This window comes from Daldinia vernicosa, assembly GCF_022497035.1.
Source record: "Daldinia vernicosa strain CBS 139.73 unplaced genomic scaffold F5Y00scaffold_25, whole genome shotgun sequence".
Lineage (NCBI taxonomy): Eukaryota > Fungi > Ascomycota > Sordariomycetes > Xylariales > Hypoxylaceae > Daldinia > Daldinia vernicosa.
In genome coordinates this window covers 403,357-419,754 of record NW_025953941.1, presented here as the reverse complement: position 1 = coordinate 419,754, position 16,398 = coordinate 403,357, and the positions used below count along the sequence as shown (strand labels likewise).

At 47.1% G+C, this 16,398-nt stretch overlaps 5 protein-coding genes across 5 annotated transcripts; 1 reads left to right on the top strand and 4 right to left on the bottom strand.

The window, feature by feature from the left end:
* Positions 1-178: 178 nt before the first annotated feature.
* Positions 179-4,484, bottom strand: F5Y00DRAFT_238021 (N-terminal binuclear Zn cluster-containing protein). Its single transcript, XM_048007911.1, has 6 exons — positions 3,549-4,484; positions 3,361-3,488; positions 3,233-3,297; positions 2,853-3,170; positions 1,549-2,785; positions 179-1,493 (listed from the first exon to the last, which is right to left on the bottom strand). Exons 1-6 carry the CDS (start codon positions 3,753-3,755, stop codon positions 734-736), a joined length of 2,715 nt encoding a protein of 904 aa, XP_047864579.1. The 5' UTR covers positions 3,756-4,484; the 3' UTR covers positions 179-733.
* Positions 4,485-6,114: 1,630 nt separating this feature from the next.
* Positions 6,115-8,350, bottom strand: F5Y00DRAFT_84330 (uncharacterized protein). The gene is made up of 2 exons (XM_048014233.1): positions 7,390-8,350; positions 6,115-7,276 (listed from the first exon to the last, which is right to left on the bottom strand). Exons 1-2 carry the CDS (start codon positions 8,051-8,053, stop codon positions 6,291-6,293), a joined length of 1,650 nt encoding a protein of 549 aa, XP_047864578.1. The 5' UTR covers positions 8,054-8,350; the 3' UTR covers positions 6,115-6,290.
* Positions 8,351-11,178: 2,828 nt separating this feature from the next.
* On the bottom strand, positions 11,179-12,358 carry F5Y00DRAFT_238015 (60S ribosomal subunit assembly/export protein loc-1). The gene is made up of 2 exons (XM_048007910.1): positions 11,939-12,358; positions 11,179-11,864 (listed from the first exon to the last, which is right to left on the bottom strand). Exons 1-2 carry the CDS (start codon positions 12,230-12,232, stop codon positions 11,571-11,573), a joined length of 588 nt encoding a protein of 195 aa, XP_047864577.1. The 5' UTR covers positions 12,233-12,358; the 3' UTR covers positions 11,179-11,570.
* A 1,089-nt stretch (positions 12,359-13,447) lies between these two features.
* On the top strand, positions 13,448-14,216 carry F5Y00DRAFT_262434 (IGPD-domain-containing protein; the record flags this gene model as incomplete). Its single annotated transcript, XM_048011382.1, has 2 exons — positions 13,448-13,724; positions 13,804-14,216. 2 exons carry the CDS (start codon positions 13,448-13,450, stop codon positions 14,214-14,216), a joined length of 690 nt encoding a protein of 229 aa, XP_047864576.1.
* A 204-nt stretch (positions 14,217-14,420) lies between these two features.
* F5Y00DRAFT_238009 (uncharacterized protein) lies at positions 14,421-16,147 on the bottom strand. Its single transcript, XM_048007909.1, has 2 exons — positions 15,130-16,147; positions 14,421-15,077 (listed from the first exon to the last, which is right to left on the bottom strand). Exons 1-2 carry the CDS (start codon positions 15,576-15,578, stop codon positions 14,729-14,731), a joined length of 798 nt encoding a protein of 265 aa, XP_047864575.1. The 5' UTR covers positions 15,579-16,147; the 3' UTR covers positions 14,421-14,728.
* Between the last annotated feature and the right edge of the window lie 251 nt (positions 16,148-16,398).

Genomic DNA, 16,398 nt, shown 5'->3' with positions numbered 1-16,398 from the left:
CGTTGAATCGTCGTTATGCTTTTGCCTAATCTGTAATTGATTACATCATGATGAAACCGACGATAGAATTACGGTAGTTCTCTCATGTATTTACATGAATACCTATCTGCACTTATGGGCCAACTATACACACATAGCTGCGCTATATATATACACACAAGGGGACTCGTATAATAAATCGAAAGTAAACTTTTTAAATAACTAGTTAGTTTAAGTAACATTATCTTCATTCATAAATACACACTCGAGAGTTGAGAAATATGCTACCCAAGCAGGCCCATATATAACGTCTCGTCTTAGGCCGTACAAACGCCAACCCCCTACCACTCGCTTCCCATAGGTACGTAAAATAAAAATAAACGTAGATGAGCAAATTCAAACTCCTCATGAGATAACCTGCCTTAGGAGGTAGGCAGCAGGTCTAGTTCTTAGATGTTATCGGCCGTCACAGTAACGTTAAGTCTGAACCCTTCCAACCTCATTTTCCCTCCGCTTTTAGAAAATCACGAATCCTTCACGTCCGTGCTCGGTTTTCCTCGTGCCAAATGCCCTCGCCCCCCCAAGATGCTTTCTCTAGTATTTGTCGTGCTTATACTTACTTGTACTTTACTTTCTAACCGAACGTAGCGCTTAGGTATTCGGCCGACGTATTCTTTGTTTCGCGAAAATTGTAGGGATAGCCGATAGATAGATAGAACCCCCATATGATATTAAAGTAGTGGTTAGGTCAGACTCATCTCCCATTCTGTGCTGCGGCTCCGTTCTCGAAGCTAGGATATGCACCTCCCGTAAACTCGGCCCAGTCCCAGTCGAGTCCCCCGGGCATCTGCCATAACTCCTGTGGGAGCAGCGGTTGGTATCCGCCCGCGACTCCGGGCGCGGCGGCACCCGGTAATGGCGGCGACGCAATCGGTTGTCCAAAGCCCGTCAGCTCTGAGAAGTTACCGAAGTCCATAGCGTTAGGGTTCCACTCCTGCTGCTGCTGTGGCGACGGAGACGGCCAGGCTCCTGGTCCGTCGCGTGGCGCCGAGCCGGTATTCGAGCATGCTGTGTCCATGGGGCTGAAGCCTCCGTTTGCTGCGTTGTTAGCACGATTCTGCTCTCCGTTAAATTTGGGCGATAGCTGCGAGGTTCCCGAGTAGTTGCCAGTTGTTGGCGTGGCTGCTGACGAGGGCCGCGGCGTGTTGCTGCTCATTTGCGACGGAGAAGCTTGGCTGATGGAGGGTCTCTGAGGCTCGTGACTTTTACGCTTTCGCCGATTAGTGTCGCGTTCCGCCTTGTCGATGACGATCTTGGCGATGCGCTCAAACTCGGAGCACACGCCGAGCATACGGTGCACTCCACCGGTCTCAGCCTCTTGGCCGAGTGTGGAGAGGAACGTCACCACTAGATTCATCAGTTTCGTGTCCGACTTCGCTCGCGAGTCTAACGGGTTCTGCAGAATATGCCCGAAGAGCGTGACGAGTGCAGAGACAGGGAAGTAGAGAATAAGCCTGCAGTGTATTAGTACGGGATAAGGAGTGCGGGTAGAAACGTCGAGACACTCACCAAACGCAGGAAAAGTCGCCCTGCGGGATATACTTGAGCAGTTGGATACTTGCTCGCGCTGCGGATGCGCACAGAGCTGCAGATGCAAATACCCGTGGATTCAGAGGCCTGGGGTTCAGGCCCTGGATTGCGTAATTGGATAGTCGACTTGTCCAGTAGCCGTGATGTATAGACATGCGATGGATTGTAGTGAGTGCGTTGTAGTAAGAGAAATGTAACATGACCACATGGAGTATTAGGGGGGTATGGGACGCTTTTATTTCGTGTTCTGGTCGGAAGTCAATAGGGATGTTTTCCTTCCAAGTGTCTAGCTGTTTATCAAGCTCTCCTATGGTTTGCAGCAGCTCGCCTTCTGATAACTTGGTGGCTTTGGTTGAATAGAGTCTCTTATAAACCTGGCTTTCAATAACCGTTAATTCGCACATGGCTCGGAATAGATTCATCTTTCCCTTCCCGTCGGCAAGGGGGATGTTGCCAATATTGTCTATTGGATCGGCATCTGGGAGTTCTACATTCATGTCATCGTCATCCTGTGCTGGGGGCCGCCCAGATCGGAGACACAGATCCTTATCTAGCATATATGCTATCCAGAACACTCGTTTCCTTTGCTCGATTTCGACCGGGTTCAGATTAAAGCCACTTCCGCGCTTATGCAACCCGATACTGTGCGACAGTCTGATGGCTGCGGCAACCAGCAGAAACGACGGCTGAGGGTTGGGTGTCCCCTGCATAAAGGAGGCCATTCCGAGTAAAGCCTGCACGCTCAACAAGTCGGTATTGCGCATCGTTAATTCGGAGAAAACCCCCATAGCGTTCTTCATGTACGCCCACGACTTATCGTCCTCTTCCTGCGGTACTAGATTACTCATGACTCTAAGGCGATGCGCGATGGCTAATGCAACATTCAAGCTGGCCCACCATCCCGAACCCTGGTACGGGTCGTTGGAGTACTGCCTCTCAACAAGGTGCATAAACGTTGGTTGGTGGAACAGCGGGAACATGCAGTTGAAGTTGTCAAAATAGTCTTTGAGCAGGGATAAAGCTTCTGGCTTAGACGGTAACTGCCGATAAATTGGACGATGGAAAAGGTCACTAAAAATCTCGGGTTTCCAGTGATTCCATTTGTGATCATCGATGGATACTTCTGATATCATTTGTTGAAATGATCTGTCTCCCGTCTTTTCGTTTACCCACTGGATACCCTTCGGTGAGAATATAGAGAAACCCGACGATGACCCTAATGAAAGTGAAAGTTAGCCAAATTTCATCACGGGTTACATCTGTGGCTAGCTCGTGGTTAGTACCTATATATCTCGTCTCTCCGGACTGATTCGTTACTAATGAGCACATCATTTCAGATAAGGACTCGACTTCTTCATCCTTTGGTCGCTCGGGTTGCGGTGAGCTATCTTTCCTATTATCCCGATCTCTAGTCGGCTCTGGAGATGTTAGGGAACTTCGAGGGGTCGATGCTGCGCCATCGTGACCAGATGTCGCTTGCGATGGTGACGTAGGATTTGAAGTAGCTGCTTGAGAAGCTTGTCTCGACTGCTGATGCTTCTCGGCGAGACGTCTTTCTAGTGTAGCTAGATCGACTGATTCGTCATCGTCTCCGAGTAGGCCTTTTCTTATATTGTGAGCCAATGTAAGATGTACATTGTACGGTGAAGAACTCAGGACGTACCGGATAGCCTTAGCAAACTTTCCATGCGCCCCAAACGGTTCTCGAGACCCTCGATATACTTTGCACTATTCCTATAGGTCAGTCTCGAACCGCACTCAGTCGAATATGAATCTATGAATCACTCATACCCCTTGGGCGGACTTCTCTTCTTCTCGACTTGCGTGAAGACGCATTCCGTTTTATAGTTAATACAATGCGTGCACGCGGGAAGCTTTCCATCGCACTTGATTTTCTTCTTCCGACACATATCGCAAGCCTTCATTTAATCAGGTCAACCTATATGCAGCCGCACAACCGAAACTGGTGATAAACTCACCCGTGCAATTCTCCTTCTCTTTGCATCGTTCGGGTCGTCAAGCAACGCCGACGGATCAAAAGCCATTTGCGCCGCGAGTTCCGGATGTAATACGGGTAAGCCATCGTGACTATAAGTTCCGAATATCTGTGGTGGTTGGTTCATCAGTTGCGGACGGTGCATTCCTGGTATCTGGAAGCCCCCGGGATCGACTCTCATGTGATCCATGATCTCTCTTCCACGGACCCGGTCGTTGTTTCGGTTGGAGGTTGTCGCCCCGGGAGATAAGAAAATCGTCGGTGGTTATCGAGGTACACGACGTTATCGTGGGGTGGTTTTGGTTAATTAAGAGTGTTAATGTGAGTTGACGTTTTGGAGAAATAATTCAGCCTAGGTAACTTTCAGGTAGGTACTTTGTGTGGTACTAGGATTTTGCGGATTTAAAGTGTTCCCCCATGGACAGCGATCGATCTCCTTGCCTGTCTTTATCGAAATTGCCAACGGGTCTGTCTCCAGTCGAGACTCTTAGCAAGTGCGCTATTCGCTCGGTGAATTATCTCAGGGGGCTTGGGCCGGGTTTAAACGCCGGGCTGCGATGTACAAGGGCTCTGTACGATGTACCGCGGGTTCGTACTCGCTTTTTCCTTTCTAAACTTGGTACCAGATTGAAGATTCAGGCGCCAAGTAATACTGACTGAACACAAAGATATTTTAGGAACGACAATATGTATGGCTAGAGGCTAGACTATCATGTGGCGGGGCTTAGATGTCAAAGCCAATAGATTATTAGAAAGTGGCTTAAGGGAATTATTAATTATTCTTGTCTTTTTCCATAGGACGAAGGAGAAGGAAGAGAGAGAGAGAAAAAAAACAAATGAACTCGTAATATTTGAGACAAGCAGAATAGAAATTCTGTTGTCTGAGACCTTATGATGTCCGTTGGTAACGCTAGCTGACTTACTAACTAGTATTGACTGTCAGGGACGTGCGAGCAACTCCCCTCCTAGTCCAGACAATGATTCAGTGGGATCCAAGTTCCCCGCGAATCAGAATTCACTATGACAGCACCAAAGGGTCTAGGGTGGTGTTATGAGGGGATCCTTTCGCCCTGAGTACCGGCAGGGCCTAGTATGATAGACGCTTGAGTACCCTCGGTGCTCATGTCCTACGAGTTCCAAAAGTATCTATTCCATGATTTACAACTTAGTTAACTAACAAGATTTATCATCTTGTTGAAAAATCCTATATCAAGCCACTAGTTCCCCCTTAAGTTAAGACAATAAGACAATAGATTGTTGAAAAGGTCGAGAGTTCACTCGATCGGACAAAATGACACACTAGACCCTTGGATATTAGTGTACATAAAGAAAAGTTTCCGAGTCCTATCCTAGTTCAGCCCCTCTTGCCCTTTTTGGTAATCAGGAGAATCATGCCTTTTCCTAAGCGTCTTTTTCGAGGTCAGAACGCTATGTAGGAAGACCGGATTTCGGAGTTTATAACATATTAACTAGTTAACCAATAAAAACTAATACAATAACTATTTTCTTATAAGATTCTAAGATTTAAGAAGCTATTCTACGCATTTTCGAGTTAATCCAGTAAGCTTACCTACCTAGGTACGTATCCCGTCAAAATCGTGACGACATATAGTGGAAAACATCATATGATAATACTTATTCAAGTGCCACCAGAAAACGTTTGATGTCGGAGGCCGCCAACTACATGCACATGGTTAATAAGCTTCAATCCTTTCCCAGCGCTAGGTTACGTGCATCCCCGCCCTTAGACTTGGTCGCCTTGCAGGCAGCAGAGGTGATCTTGGTTTCATCCACCTAGGTAGTATGGGATGAGAATCTAGTCTAGGTTAGACTCAACACCCAAGCGGATGACGAGATCGATTTACAAGAGTGTGCGTTAGCGTCATCCGGGGTAAAGATACACTACATGGCGTACGGATCCGTAAACACCAATGAGCTACTAGACTTAACTTGACTCCGTCGCTTTTTCCGGGCTGGACGTTTGTCACCAAGCAGCATGGCGGTATGGTGGCATACATAATCCGATTTGTAATAACCGGCCAAAGCGTCAACAGAATCGTGGATAAGAGACCCGGGCGTGTTTCATAACCGTCTCAACTACTCATCTTCAACGAGCCCAACGAGCCCCTCTGTTCATCATATCACATTAGGTACCAGTGAAATGCAATATACGTTTGTGCTTATGAATAAATGCTTAGTAGCAGAGTAGCAATGCAAATTCATAGTGAAAGATTGCTTCTTAGACCATCCTGAATGGGAATGACGACATAGCTTAAGATCCGTACGCTTGACAGGCTTATTCACCGGCATAATAAGGCAAGTCATTCCACTCAAGTCCTGAAAACGGTTGTAACGCAAGATCCGAAATGACATAGACAAAATATGTTTGATGACAATTATGCTTGATTAAGAGCAGACCAGAGGAGATAGCTGCCGCAACCTCAACTCCCAAATATCGTGCTCTCATTGCCGTTATCCAGCCCGAAGGTCCGGAACGGCATTTGACTATATACAAGAAATGATATACATCTGACGTAGGGGCGAAAGCCAAAGGTAGCTTTCTATCCCCTTCCCCCATAACCCTTTGAGTTTTTATTTCAAATATCAACGCCAACCCGATGCCGTGACGAGTATATGTCGACACAAAATAACAAACAGGTATCATCACAAAAAAAGCGAAATGTACACAAGCAAAGATAAGAAAATAGGGTATCTATCCAGGGGGTCATAACTCCTCGGTAAACCGGGAGGCTGAACCGTGGGAACGACTCGACCCATCGTGAGAAGGGTGGGATCGTCCAAGTGGATCTGGAGGAGGCTCAAGTTCTGAACCGGGACTGAAAGGTACCTGTTCCGTCTTCGGTGTCCGAGCCGGTCCCGGGTTGAAGACCGGGATTCCGCTTTCCGGCCGCATCGGGGCGCCCACAGCTAACCTAGTAGGTGCAAGCCCACCGCCTAATCCAGGGAAGGCCGAGTCTCGATAATCGATGGACTGATCACTTAGAATAGTGTCGCGGGGATCCGAATAGCCATCTCCACCAAACTGAATAACCGGAGGCAACTTCCTCCCAGAAACCTTAGAAAATCCTCGTTCACCCCCATCCGCAGAAGCGGCACTGCGTCCGGAGAATCGTTTATTTCCAGTCAAGCTAGCGAGAGCCGCGGGAATTGCAAAGGGAACTGAACGCCGTCGTTTTTCAGACATACCGCCCTCTCCTCCTCCGCCGGGACCGGAATTCCCAACCAAACCGCCGCCGGGGCCTCGTTCACTCGTAGAACCCCGCATGAGCTTAAGGGTATTCTGGCGTTTCTTCCATCGGAGAAGGAAGAGAGCAAGAATCAAAATACCTGCAAGTGCAGCCACACCTCCTAGAACACTTCCTGCGACCGTGGCCGCCTCGGGTCCATTTGAACTAGAGTCGTCACCGGTAGATACGGTGTTCGTAGATGATGGCTGTGCATTGCCACCGCCAGCAGTACCGTCTCCCGTTTCGGTAGGTACTGCCCAAGAACCAAAAGTAGTCGACGTGGAGTCGGAGCGAGTGGTAGTCGACGGCGAAGAAGAAGTAGCAGTAGCAGTAGAAGAATCAGACGAAAGTACAGTACTAGATGACTCGGACGAAGAGGAATTGAAACCCTCAATGGAAAATGAAGGTAGCGAAGTAGAACTAGAACTAGTACTGTTGGGAGAAAGAGTGGACGAAGAAGAAGCTACGCACAAGTTAGAAACCAATAGCGGGACGATAGCGATGAATAATTATTTATATAATACTAATAATAATAATAACGATAATGATAATGATAATTAAAAATGAGAGACTTACATTGGGTTGTGTTAGTCACGCCAGCCAAAGATGGAAAAACGGGAGAGCCTGATAAAGGAGTGGACGTCAAAGGCGAATAAGATAATGTGGGAAAGATAGTAGGCATCGAAGACTCCGACGGTGCTACGGTCGGGTCTATCGTGGGAACGGAAGTCGAAGAAGAGAGGCTGTCGCCTGCATCGTCGCTGGTTCCCGGGGAAGAAGTAGGTAAACCTAGAGCGGAACTCGAACTCGAAATCGAACTCGAACTTGAACTTGTTGTCGAACTTGGACTTGAATTCGAACTTGTTGTTGTTGTGCTGGTCGGATCGACATTAACGTCGGGTTCGGAGCTAGTAGTAATATAGCTAGTAGACGACGACGACGACGCAGATGGTGTCGATGCGGATGGCGTGAGGGTCTGGGTAGTTATGGGGACACCGGCGGAATCGATAAGCTCAAGAACGGAAACGGTCGTGACGATTATAGTGGGTTCCGAATCGGTGCGTTTGTGGCCCCCTTTGTTACTGTTTTGAGAACGAGCGTGGTGGGTGTGCTGTGTACGTTGATGGTAATGATGGTGGTGGTGGTAGTGGCTGCTTTCTTCTCTAGAGTTGTGAAAATGACTGTGTTGATGTACGTCTCGGGTCTGAGGGAGTGAAGACCCCGAGACTGGGGTTGTCATCGCGCGTGGCGGTGAATTGGAGAAATACGAGCTTTTTTCGCTCAAAGTGCGTGCGTGCGTGTAAGCGTGTGTACTAGAATACTAGTTTTTTAGTTTTTTTTAGAGGCAGAGTCGGATTCGCTGGTGGATTTTGGGGGCGCGGTTTTGCGATTCGCGGTTCGTTGGCTTGGATGGACTCGTTTTTGGCCTAACTAAAAAGCTGCGGCTGGATGGCAGGTAAAAGAGCGAGAGAGAGAAAGAGAATGAATGCGTTAGTTAGGTTGCTGATCGTCCAGAATAGCATCCCATCATTATCGTATTAATTATCGTCCCCTATTCCTACTTCTTCTATCTTTGTGGTCCTTCTATCGTTGCCGGATCCTCATTGTTGGCGCGCGAGAGGGCTCTGGAACCGAAACATCGACACCCACAAGCGACGGACGGTCGGCCGGACGTTAAAGGTGAGGATAAAGAGAGGTAAAGGAGAGGAGAAATTAATGCAACCCAACGGCGGGAGCGTTTTGATAATATGTTTGCCAATCCAAAAAATTAAAATGAGATACTTCTCATCAGTGGACACCCCCCGAGCATCGTTAGCTTCGTCGGACGCTCAACATGGCACTGAATTTGGGGGCCTGTCTCGCTGTAAATGGACGACAATACTGGAAGGGTGATGCTGCTCATTTCGCTTGGGCTGAGCCTTGTCCCTCTGACCAGGGGGGTCATAGACATACGGACCAATCATACTTGATATTTACGGACAAGGACATGGGCAAGCCCTTCTACGATTGGTCCGTAAGACGGGGATTTCTTTACAAACATACATACCTAGCCTACGGACATCTCTTGCATCCTCATCATCACTAGGGCGTTGTACCATTCATGATGTTTTGTCTCTTGAGAAGCCCCTTTTAAGACTTTTCTATATATCCATTATGGTGGATATCAACTTGATTCGATAAGTAGGCAATTATATAGGTAGGTAGATAGGTAGGTATATATATATAAGCAGTGATATACCTAATATATCAAAACATTGGTGCACGGGCGAACGAATATAATTGTACTTCCCGATACCCCAAACCAACATGCCAAGCCTGCAACCAATGCAGGAACACGAAGTTTTAACTGCAGTACGCTAGGTTGACAACCTAAACCCGCACAAGGTTAGCCACAGGTCAGCAAGATGGTAGAATGATGATTCGATCCATTCGCGTGTAGCCGCCATATGCAAACCACCCGGTCCCCATCGTAGATTGGACAACTTATGGTTGGCGGGTAGCAGAGCAGCTCGTATTCCTTGGTGCAGATCTTGTCTATTGGAAAGCCACGCGATTGGGATTGATTGATTCCTCTGGCAGAGAAATGATTCATGACTGCGCTCGTGTGTCACCATCCGAACCCAAGTTTTCTCACTCCTACATACATACATACAGAAACTCTCACATCTTCCTTCTCCTCATCTTCTTCTGACTACTACCCGTATGTAGTCTGTTTGATCTAGGTACTCAGATCGGTTTGCGCTTACGGTTTAATATTAGATGGCGTCAGGGTCCCCAGGCCAAAAGGTGGACCGCCTTATTTGTACTGCGGGTGCTTACGCGCAGCTCTGGTAAACTTGGCTTTTCCAAAATCATCATGACTTAGGGGGATTGCGTCATAATTCATATGAGATTCTCCGGTGATGGGGTTAGTAATATCCAAAGTCTAAGGTAGAAAGAAAAGTGAGATTGTTTATTTTGCATAACAGGTATACCTTGGGCATCAATGTTTACTTGAGTAAAAGAAGGGATACGTACGCACGTATATATAGTAGTAACTGCCTAGGCATTAATTATGTTTGTTGTGAGACCACGAATCTCAAGCTAGGATACTCCTAGTTTAGCACAAGCTTCCAACTATATTAGCTTCGGTCCACACCCTATTTTTGCACCACTATCGTCGTCACTTTATCTTCCTAGCCTAATTGTACCCTAGCTAGATGATATCTAGCTCTTACGAAGCGTACGTTGCCCGTGTTTCAACATCTCTTTACGTGCGAAGCTTACAATACATGTTTTCAAAATTACTCGAAAAGGGCGGGCAAAAAGAATACCATGGTGTTGTGGTCTCGATCAAGGCTACTACAAATCAATACCTTTTTCATGCATCCTAAAAGAGATTGTCTCATCGCATCGTGATATACCAATACCTAGGTATGTAAGTCGCTTGCCAATGGTGGCGCTTATATTACCTAAGGTAATATCATCTCTTACTGAAGAACGGAGTTCACAGTCCGTCTTCAATTAACCTCAGGTCTTACAACAAAGAGATAAGCACTTTAAAACTTGATGTGCTAAGTCTGATTGAGCTATCGATTTTTTGTTAGATTTATCATTTTCCAATCAGGGAGGTGATACCAGCTTGGGAGGGTATCACCTTACAATAAGAGTAATTGTGGTACGGATTACCGGGTGGTGGTTTGTGTTGATGATCAAGTAAGTCTCACTTCCATCTAAACCCTAAAAGAGAAGCCGACAACTCCCTACGGCAAAGTAAAACAATAGATCTGCAAATAGGCTTGTTAGTAATGCGGCGTTGACCATCGGATAATGATCAATTAGAAAAAACCTCTTAGTTCACTTAGTTAGACAACTTCATAACAGTAACGTAACTACCGGAAAATTTCCTCCGTATTTTCATCAAAGCTGCGTACAAAGATACCTAGGCACATACCAAGAAACAGGTAGTCAACTGACAAACATCAAGAATATCAAAAGAGACATCTGAACAATATAGATAATAACGATACTCTCAACCCCCAGCCGTAGTCTATCGTTATAAAAGCGAAGCAGGTATCTAAACTAAGTCCAATATTCGAGAATCCCCAAACATCACCACCCTTCACTACCACGCCGCAATGTTGAAACTCAATGTTTGTGATTATGAAGCGGGCGAATAGTTATTCTCGAACTTATCTATACCCGATTCATTTCCATAGTCTTCTAGCACCCCATCGAGGTCTATTTTAAGCCTAGGTAAAGAAGGCTGTTGTATTTTGGAGCTGCATTGTTCTCGAACTCGTCCTCGACAATTTTGTGAGTATCTACCTACCGGAGGTACTCATACCCATCCATTCACATAAGTTGACTCATAGCTTTTAAAGTGTTCAGCTTAATTAAATCGCTACCTAGTCATTTATTGATCAAGCGTGCTATATAGCAGGGGGTTTGACGGACTGTGACAATCATATTAACAGTAGTAAAAGGTTATGCCGTCGGTTCGCATAACCCTTCTAAGGCACATCCCGAGTGTAAGGCGTATGTTCGAGGAAGTAATATGATTGGGATTGGAGCCATGTTCTAGTTGTACGATAAACTAACTTGAATAACTTGATTAGACCCATGCACATAGCAATGGTCATATTAATTCCGTCTTAGGGGTATCACGAAAATGTTTTGATGCTAATCTTATCGATCAATGCTCGTATTTTTTTCGGGGGTAGCCCGAATCAACGCCAAAACGCCGTCCAGTCATTCATATGCCCGTCCAAAATCTCCTAGGCGAACGATACCCTCTTCTTCTTGGGTTTAGTGGCCTTGGTCCCAGCAGATGCGACTTCCTTGATTCTAGCATCGTCGTCGTTCTCATTGGACTGCTTGGTCCTCTTCCTCTTTCTCCTCAGCGATTCCTTGGTCTCATCGAGCTTTGCCTTTTTCTCTTCCTCTTTCTTCTCCGCCTCGATCCTTCTCGCTTCGCGGATTTCTTCCATCTGTCGGGCCTTGATCATCTTGGACTCGATCTCTCCGTCCTTGTCGGCCTGTACCATAGCTAGAATCGTATTCATACTCTCCTATTAGCGCGGCGACACCTGTTAGTATTCATTCGTTGGCTGCAGTAGAATAACCACATGCGAACTGGCCGTACCTTGTCGTCCACGAAGACTTTGCCCTTCTTCTTCCCTTTAGGCTTCGTAACTCCGACCGGGGTCACCATATTCAATTCTGGGATACCTAATTCCTTCTCCGAGTAGACCCTCTTCTTTTTCTTCAGTAGGCCAGGAACGTTTTTCCCTTTTACTTGCTTCGAGAGCACCGGACCTTTCCGTTTCGACTTGACGATGCCATCCGACGGGCCTCCTTTTGACGACTTGCTAGAACTTATACCGGATTTATTCGCGGCATGTTTGTTTTTGACTGTTTTTGTTCTCGAAGGCGCCATTTTTACAGAAGTTTTGATGCGACGAGATGTAACTTTGAAGACTTTGGCGCGACCTGCAGATTGCAGAAATAAAAAATGTATGTACCTTCTTCTTATCAACGATAAGAGATTAAGCACACTGGTAGCGCAACCCACTTACTCAATTAGGAAAAGGAATTGGTGAATAAGCCGTCACATTTGTTTAGTTGGGAATTCATATACCTTAGGAAGTAGCTTCCAGATATAAGATCGGAGTTGCATATTTATTTCTACCATCTAAGCACATGAAAATCTGCTCTTTCAATGTCCGTATTAAGTTCGTACATAGCAACGAGCTTAGGTACACACGACACACAACATGCCTAATATTTATATCAACTTTCCGTTAACCTAGGACAGAATATGCAACTTAAGACAAGGATAGAAGGCAACGTGAATTCTAAAGAATGTACCATAATGCCAAAATGCGAAGACAAAAGCGGTAAGCTGGCTACAAGAACTTGCTGCCGAACATTCTGAACATCGGCATCTATGCCTAAAGCATAACTTAAAGTCATGCGCTTTACTCTTTACTCTTTACTCTGAACTCAATATACCCTGGTCTTCGGGACGGTCCGCTTATCGACTTTCTTCGAGTACCTTACAACGTCGTAAAGAGCTACGTTACTAATGTTTCAATAGAGCTATATTTCCAAAGAGAACAGGACATATAAGGCATTGAAGTCCATTATTTACCCTCGTAGGGTTTGATGGTTGAAGCTATGGATTTGAGAATGTAACCAGAGCTTACGAAGGATCTCCCGCGAGGTCTCGTCAGAATGGGGCACAACATGAATCCAGAACATGCGAACAAATACTCTTAGCACATAGGAACATGAGCAGATGAGGCAATCTTCAAGCCAGCTTCGAAAGTCACTCCAATCAAGATCCATGCAAATGCTAACGGAATTTTTTATTGCTTTTCTGGTTGGCCAGAATATACGTTATACATAGTTGGTACATAGGTAGCTATGCCCCACTGATCGTCAGAAGCCTTATGGTGGCCTGCAGGTGAGGTAGCGCTATAGAAAACCCTAAACTGAACAATTAGCTTAGTTGTGATTGGCCAATCGTCTGACGCTATAGCTTTCGCCTTCGCATAAGCCGATCCTCGGCGTATCTAAAATCTAAAAAATTACAACAGTTAATACAGGAAATCAATTCGGGAGTAGACAACATACCTATACCTAAACGAAAATGGGTTCTGAGAAAGCTACCCCGCGATGGGCAGCGTTTACCCGCGACACCAACGAAACCAAGATCCAGTTAGCTCTAAACCTCGATGGCGGGGCATTTCCCGAACATATTGACCCCCGCCTACAGACCTCCGTCGCCGAGGGCCATGCCAGCCAGTCGAGCAAATCGCAAACCATCAGCGTAAACACGGGCATCGGCTTTCTCGACCACATGCTCCACGCCCTGGCCAAGCACGCCGGCTGGAGTTTAGCCCTGGCCTGCAAGGGCGACCTCCACAGTACGAGCCCGCCCAGCAACATGACATGACATGATGATGAAGAACGAAGATCCGCTGACGAAGAGTAACCATCGCAAAGTCGACGACCACCATACTGCCGAGGACGTGTGCATAGCGCTCGGATACGCCTTCGCGAACGCGCTAGGCAGCGCCTCGGGTCTAGCACGCTTCGGATCAGCATATGCGCCGCTCGACGAGGCGCTCTCGCGCGCCGTCATCGACCTGTCGAACCGGCCGTACAGCGTCGTCGATCTCGGGCTCAAGCGCGAGAAGATCGGCGACCTGAGCACCGAGATGATCCCGCACTGCCTGCAGAGCTTTGCCCAGGGCGCCCGTGTTACCCTGCACGTCGACTGCCTCCGGGGCGAGAACGATCACCACCGCGCCGAGAGCGCTTTCAAGGCCCTTGCTGTTGCGATCAAGCAGGCTACTACTAGGATACCCGGGAAGGAGGGCGAGGTGCCGAGTACGAAGGGGACTTTGAGCGTATAGTTGTCTAATAGAAATGGTTAAACTTCTGACGAGAGTCGTATTTGCATGCTAAAGCCTCTATAGTGGTCCAGTTACCTAGTAGTTTAATATCTACTAAATTTGGTCTCACGCCTTACATTGATAGCTCCTTGAACGACCTCGAATTCATACGACAGCGGCTATCATCTTCAACTTGTCTATTCGGCTAACGACGAACATGCTTTACTTCTCATTTAACTTCATTCTATTATATTCATACCAGCCAAGCAAGATAAATGCCGGTGGCTAAGAGTCCTTACGTTACATACGTGATAGTAAACGATTAACTCGACGTGATCATTAGATTCCGCCACAATGTTCCCAGCCATGCCTAGCAATCTCATCAGGATTCGTATAAAGCAGCAAGCGACAGCATCCCATATGTCAACCCTGCGCAGGGTATCACTCCCAGTTCATACATATTTTTCCACTAAAAGGGTACCATTCCCCTCGTGTTCATGAACAGGCCCCTCAGTTAGAAGAGCGGTGTGCGCTTAGTAGCGGTAACCAGCCGGCGTAGTATGCGCTGTCGCCGTGCCGGTCTCAGGGTACGCAACTTGACCGTCGTACTGATATTTGTTATTGTGCACCCCGTTTTCGTGACCGACAGCCGTAGTCTCGGTGTTGTAGCTCTGGCGCATCTGGTCTGGGTGGGTGTGCTCAGGCAAGATGTTAGGATTTGGGCTATCTTCGGTCTTCTTTCGGCGGAAGAGTCCGAATATGCCTCTGCGCCCACCGTAACCTGACGTGTAGTTGTTGGCGGGACTAGGGCCAAAACGCTGTTCCTTACGTCGGTGGCGGACAAGGACAACCTCGAGAAGCGCAGAGAAGACAAAGAAGATACTGATGTATCAATTAGTACGTTATACGAATATACTCGAACAAGAACACTTACACTGCTACAACCGAAACGGCCAGACAAGCAGTTTCCATCTGGCAAACTTGTCTATAAGTAGGGTGCTGATCATTGATCAAGTCCTCAGCTTGACCGGTACCAAAAGGCGTATCGACCGTGCCGGTACAACTGCTGGCTCCACCCCGAGTGGCACTAGCAACGTAGATGTAGGACCCGACGAAGCAAATATCCAGCACAATGGCGATGAAAGAGGTGAATGGGTGACCGGCCAGACAACATAAGAGCAGAAGCCCGAGAATGGTGTAGAGCACACCGATACCCGAGATACCCTCAACGGCACGCGTCCATGTTGGTATGGGCAGATTACGGTTAGTAAGCACCGCGAGGAAGTATGAGAAAAGTGCGAGGACGAGAGCGCTGCAGCAGAATTGTACGCCGCGGATGAACCACTGGACTACTTTGAGCGCGAGACCTGCTTTGGCGCCCATGATGGCGGTTGTTTGCTAATTGGTACGATCAAATCGCAGTTGTGCGGGAGTAGTACGTTGTGGAATGGATCGGGAGTTGAGGTGAGATGAGATGAGGTGAGGTGAGGACGAGTAGAGTTGAGATGAGATGGAGAGCTTCCAGAGATTCCGGGGATAGGTTAAAAAAGGTCCAAGCGTGAAAGATTTGTGCAGGAGTAGCAATAATATAAACCGGGGACAAAGGACGAAGATTAAAATAATAGGTGGGTTAGGGTGAACAAGTGTGTGTCACTTTTTTCTTTTCTTAAGGCGGTCGGTCAATGAGAGGGAATTGACGCTACTTAGGATATATACATGGAAACGATATCGTTCGGGTTCCTCTACAAGCGGGAGGCCGATGATAGACGCAGTTTTCTACTCGATCTAATAAGGCTTTGTACATACATAAAAATTAACGATGACGAATGCGGTCAGAGTTTATCCCAATCTGCGCCCATTAGTGCATGTATAGCAAGGTACCGCCCCTCCACCAGCAAACAGTCCCCCAGTAAAGCTTCTCATTCGACGATGGCCCTGTCGCACTAGTGCCGATCTGCCGGCGTGACGTTGGGTCCCGACAGGGACAGAGAATGGTTAGCGTTGCTGATTGGCTACGAAGCTAACAAAGCCACAGAACTGCGTCATAGCTTGTGGCTTTCGGAAGTGGGAGGTAGGTTTGGCTGTTTAGCCACACTCTATTCCGTACTGTTAATGACGATCGTCATCCGCTTCATCCGTCGCAACAAGGAACCGCCTTGGTATATGTACCTTTGAAAAGAACACTAGATGCCAAGATGCTTTA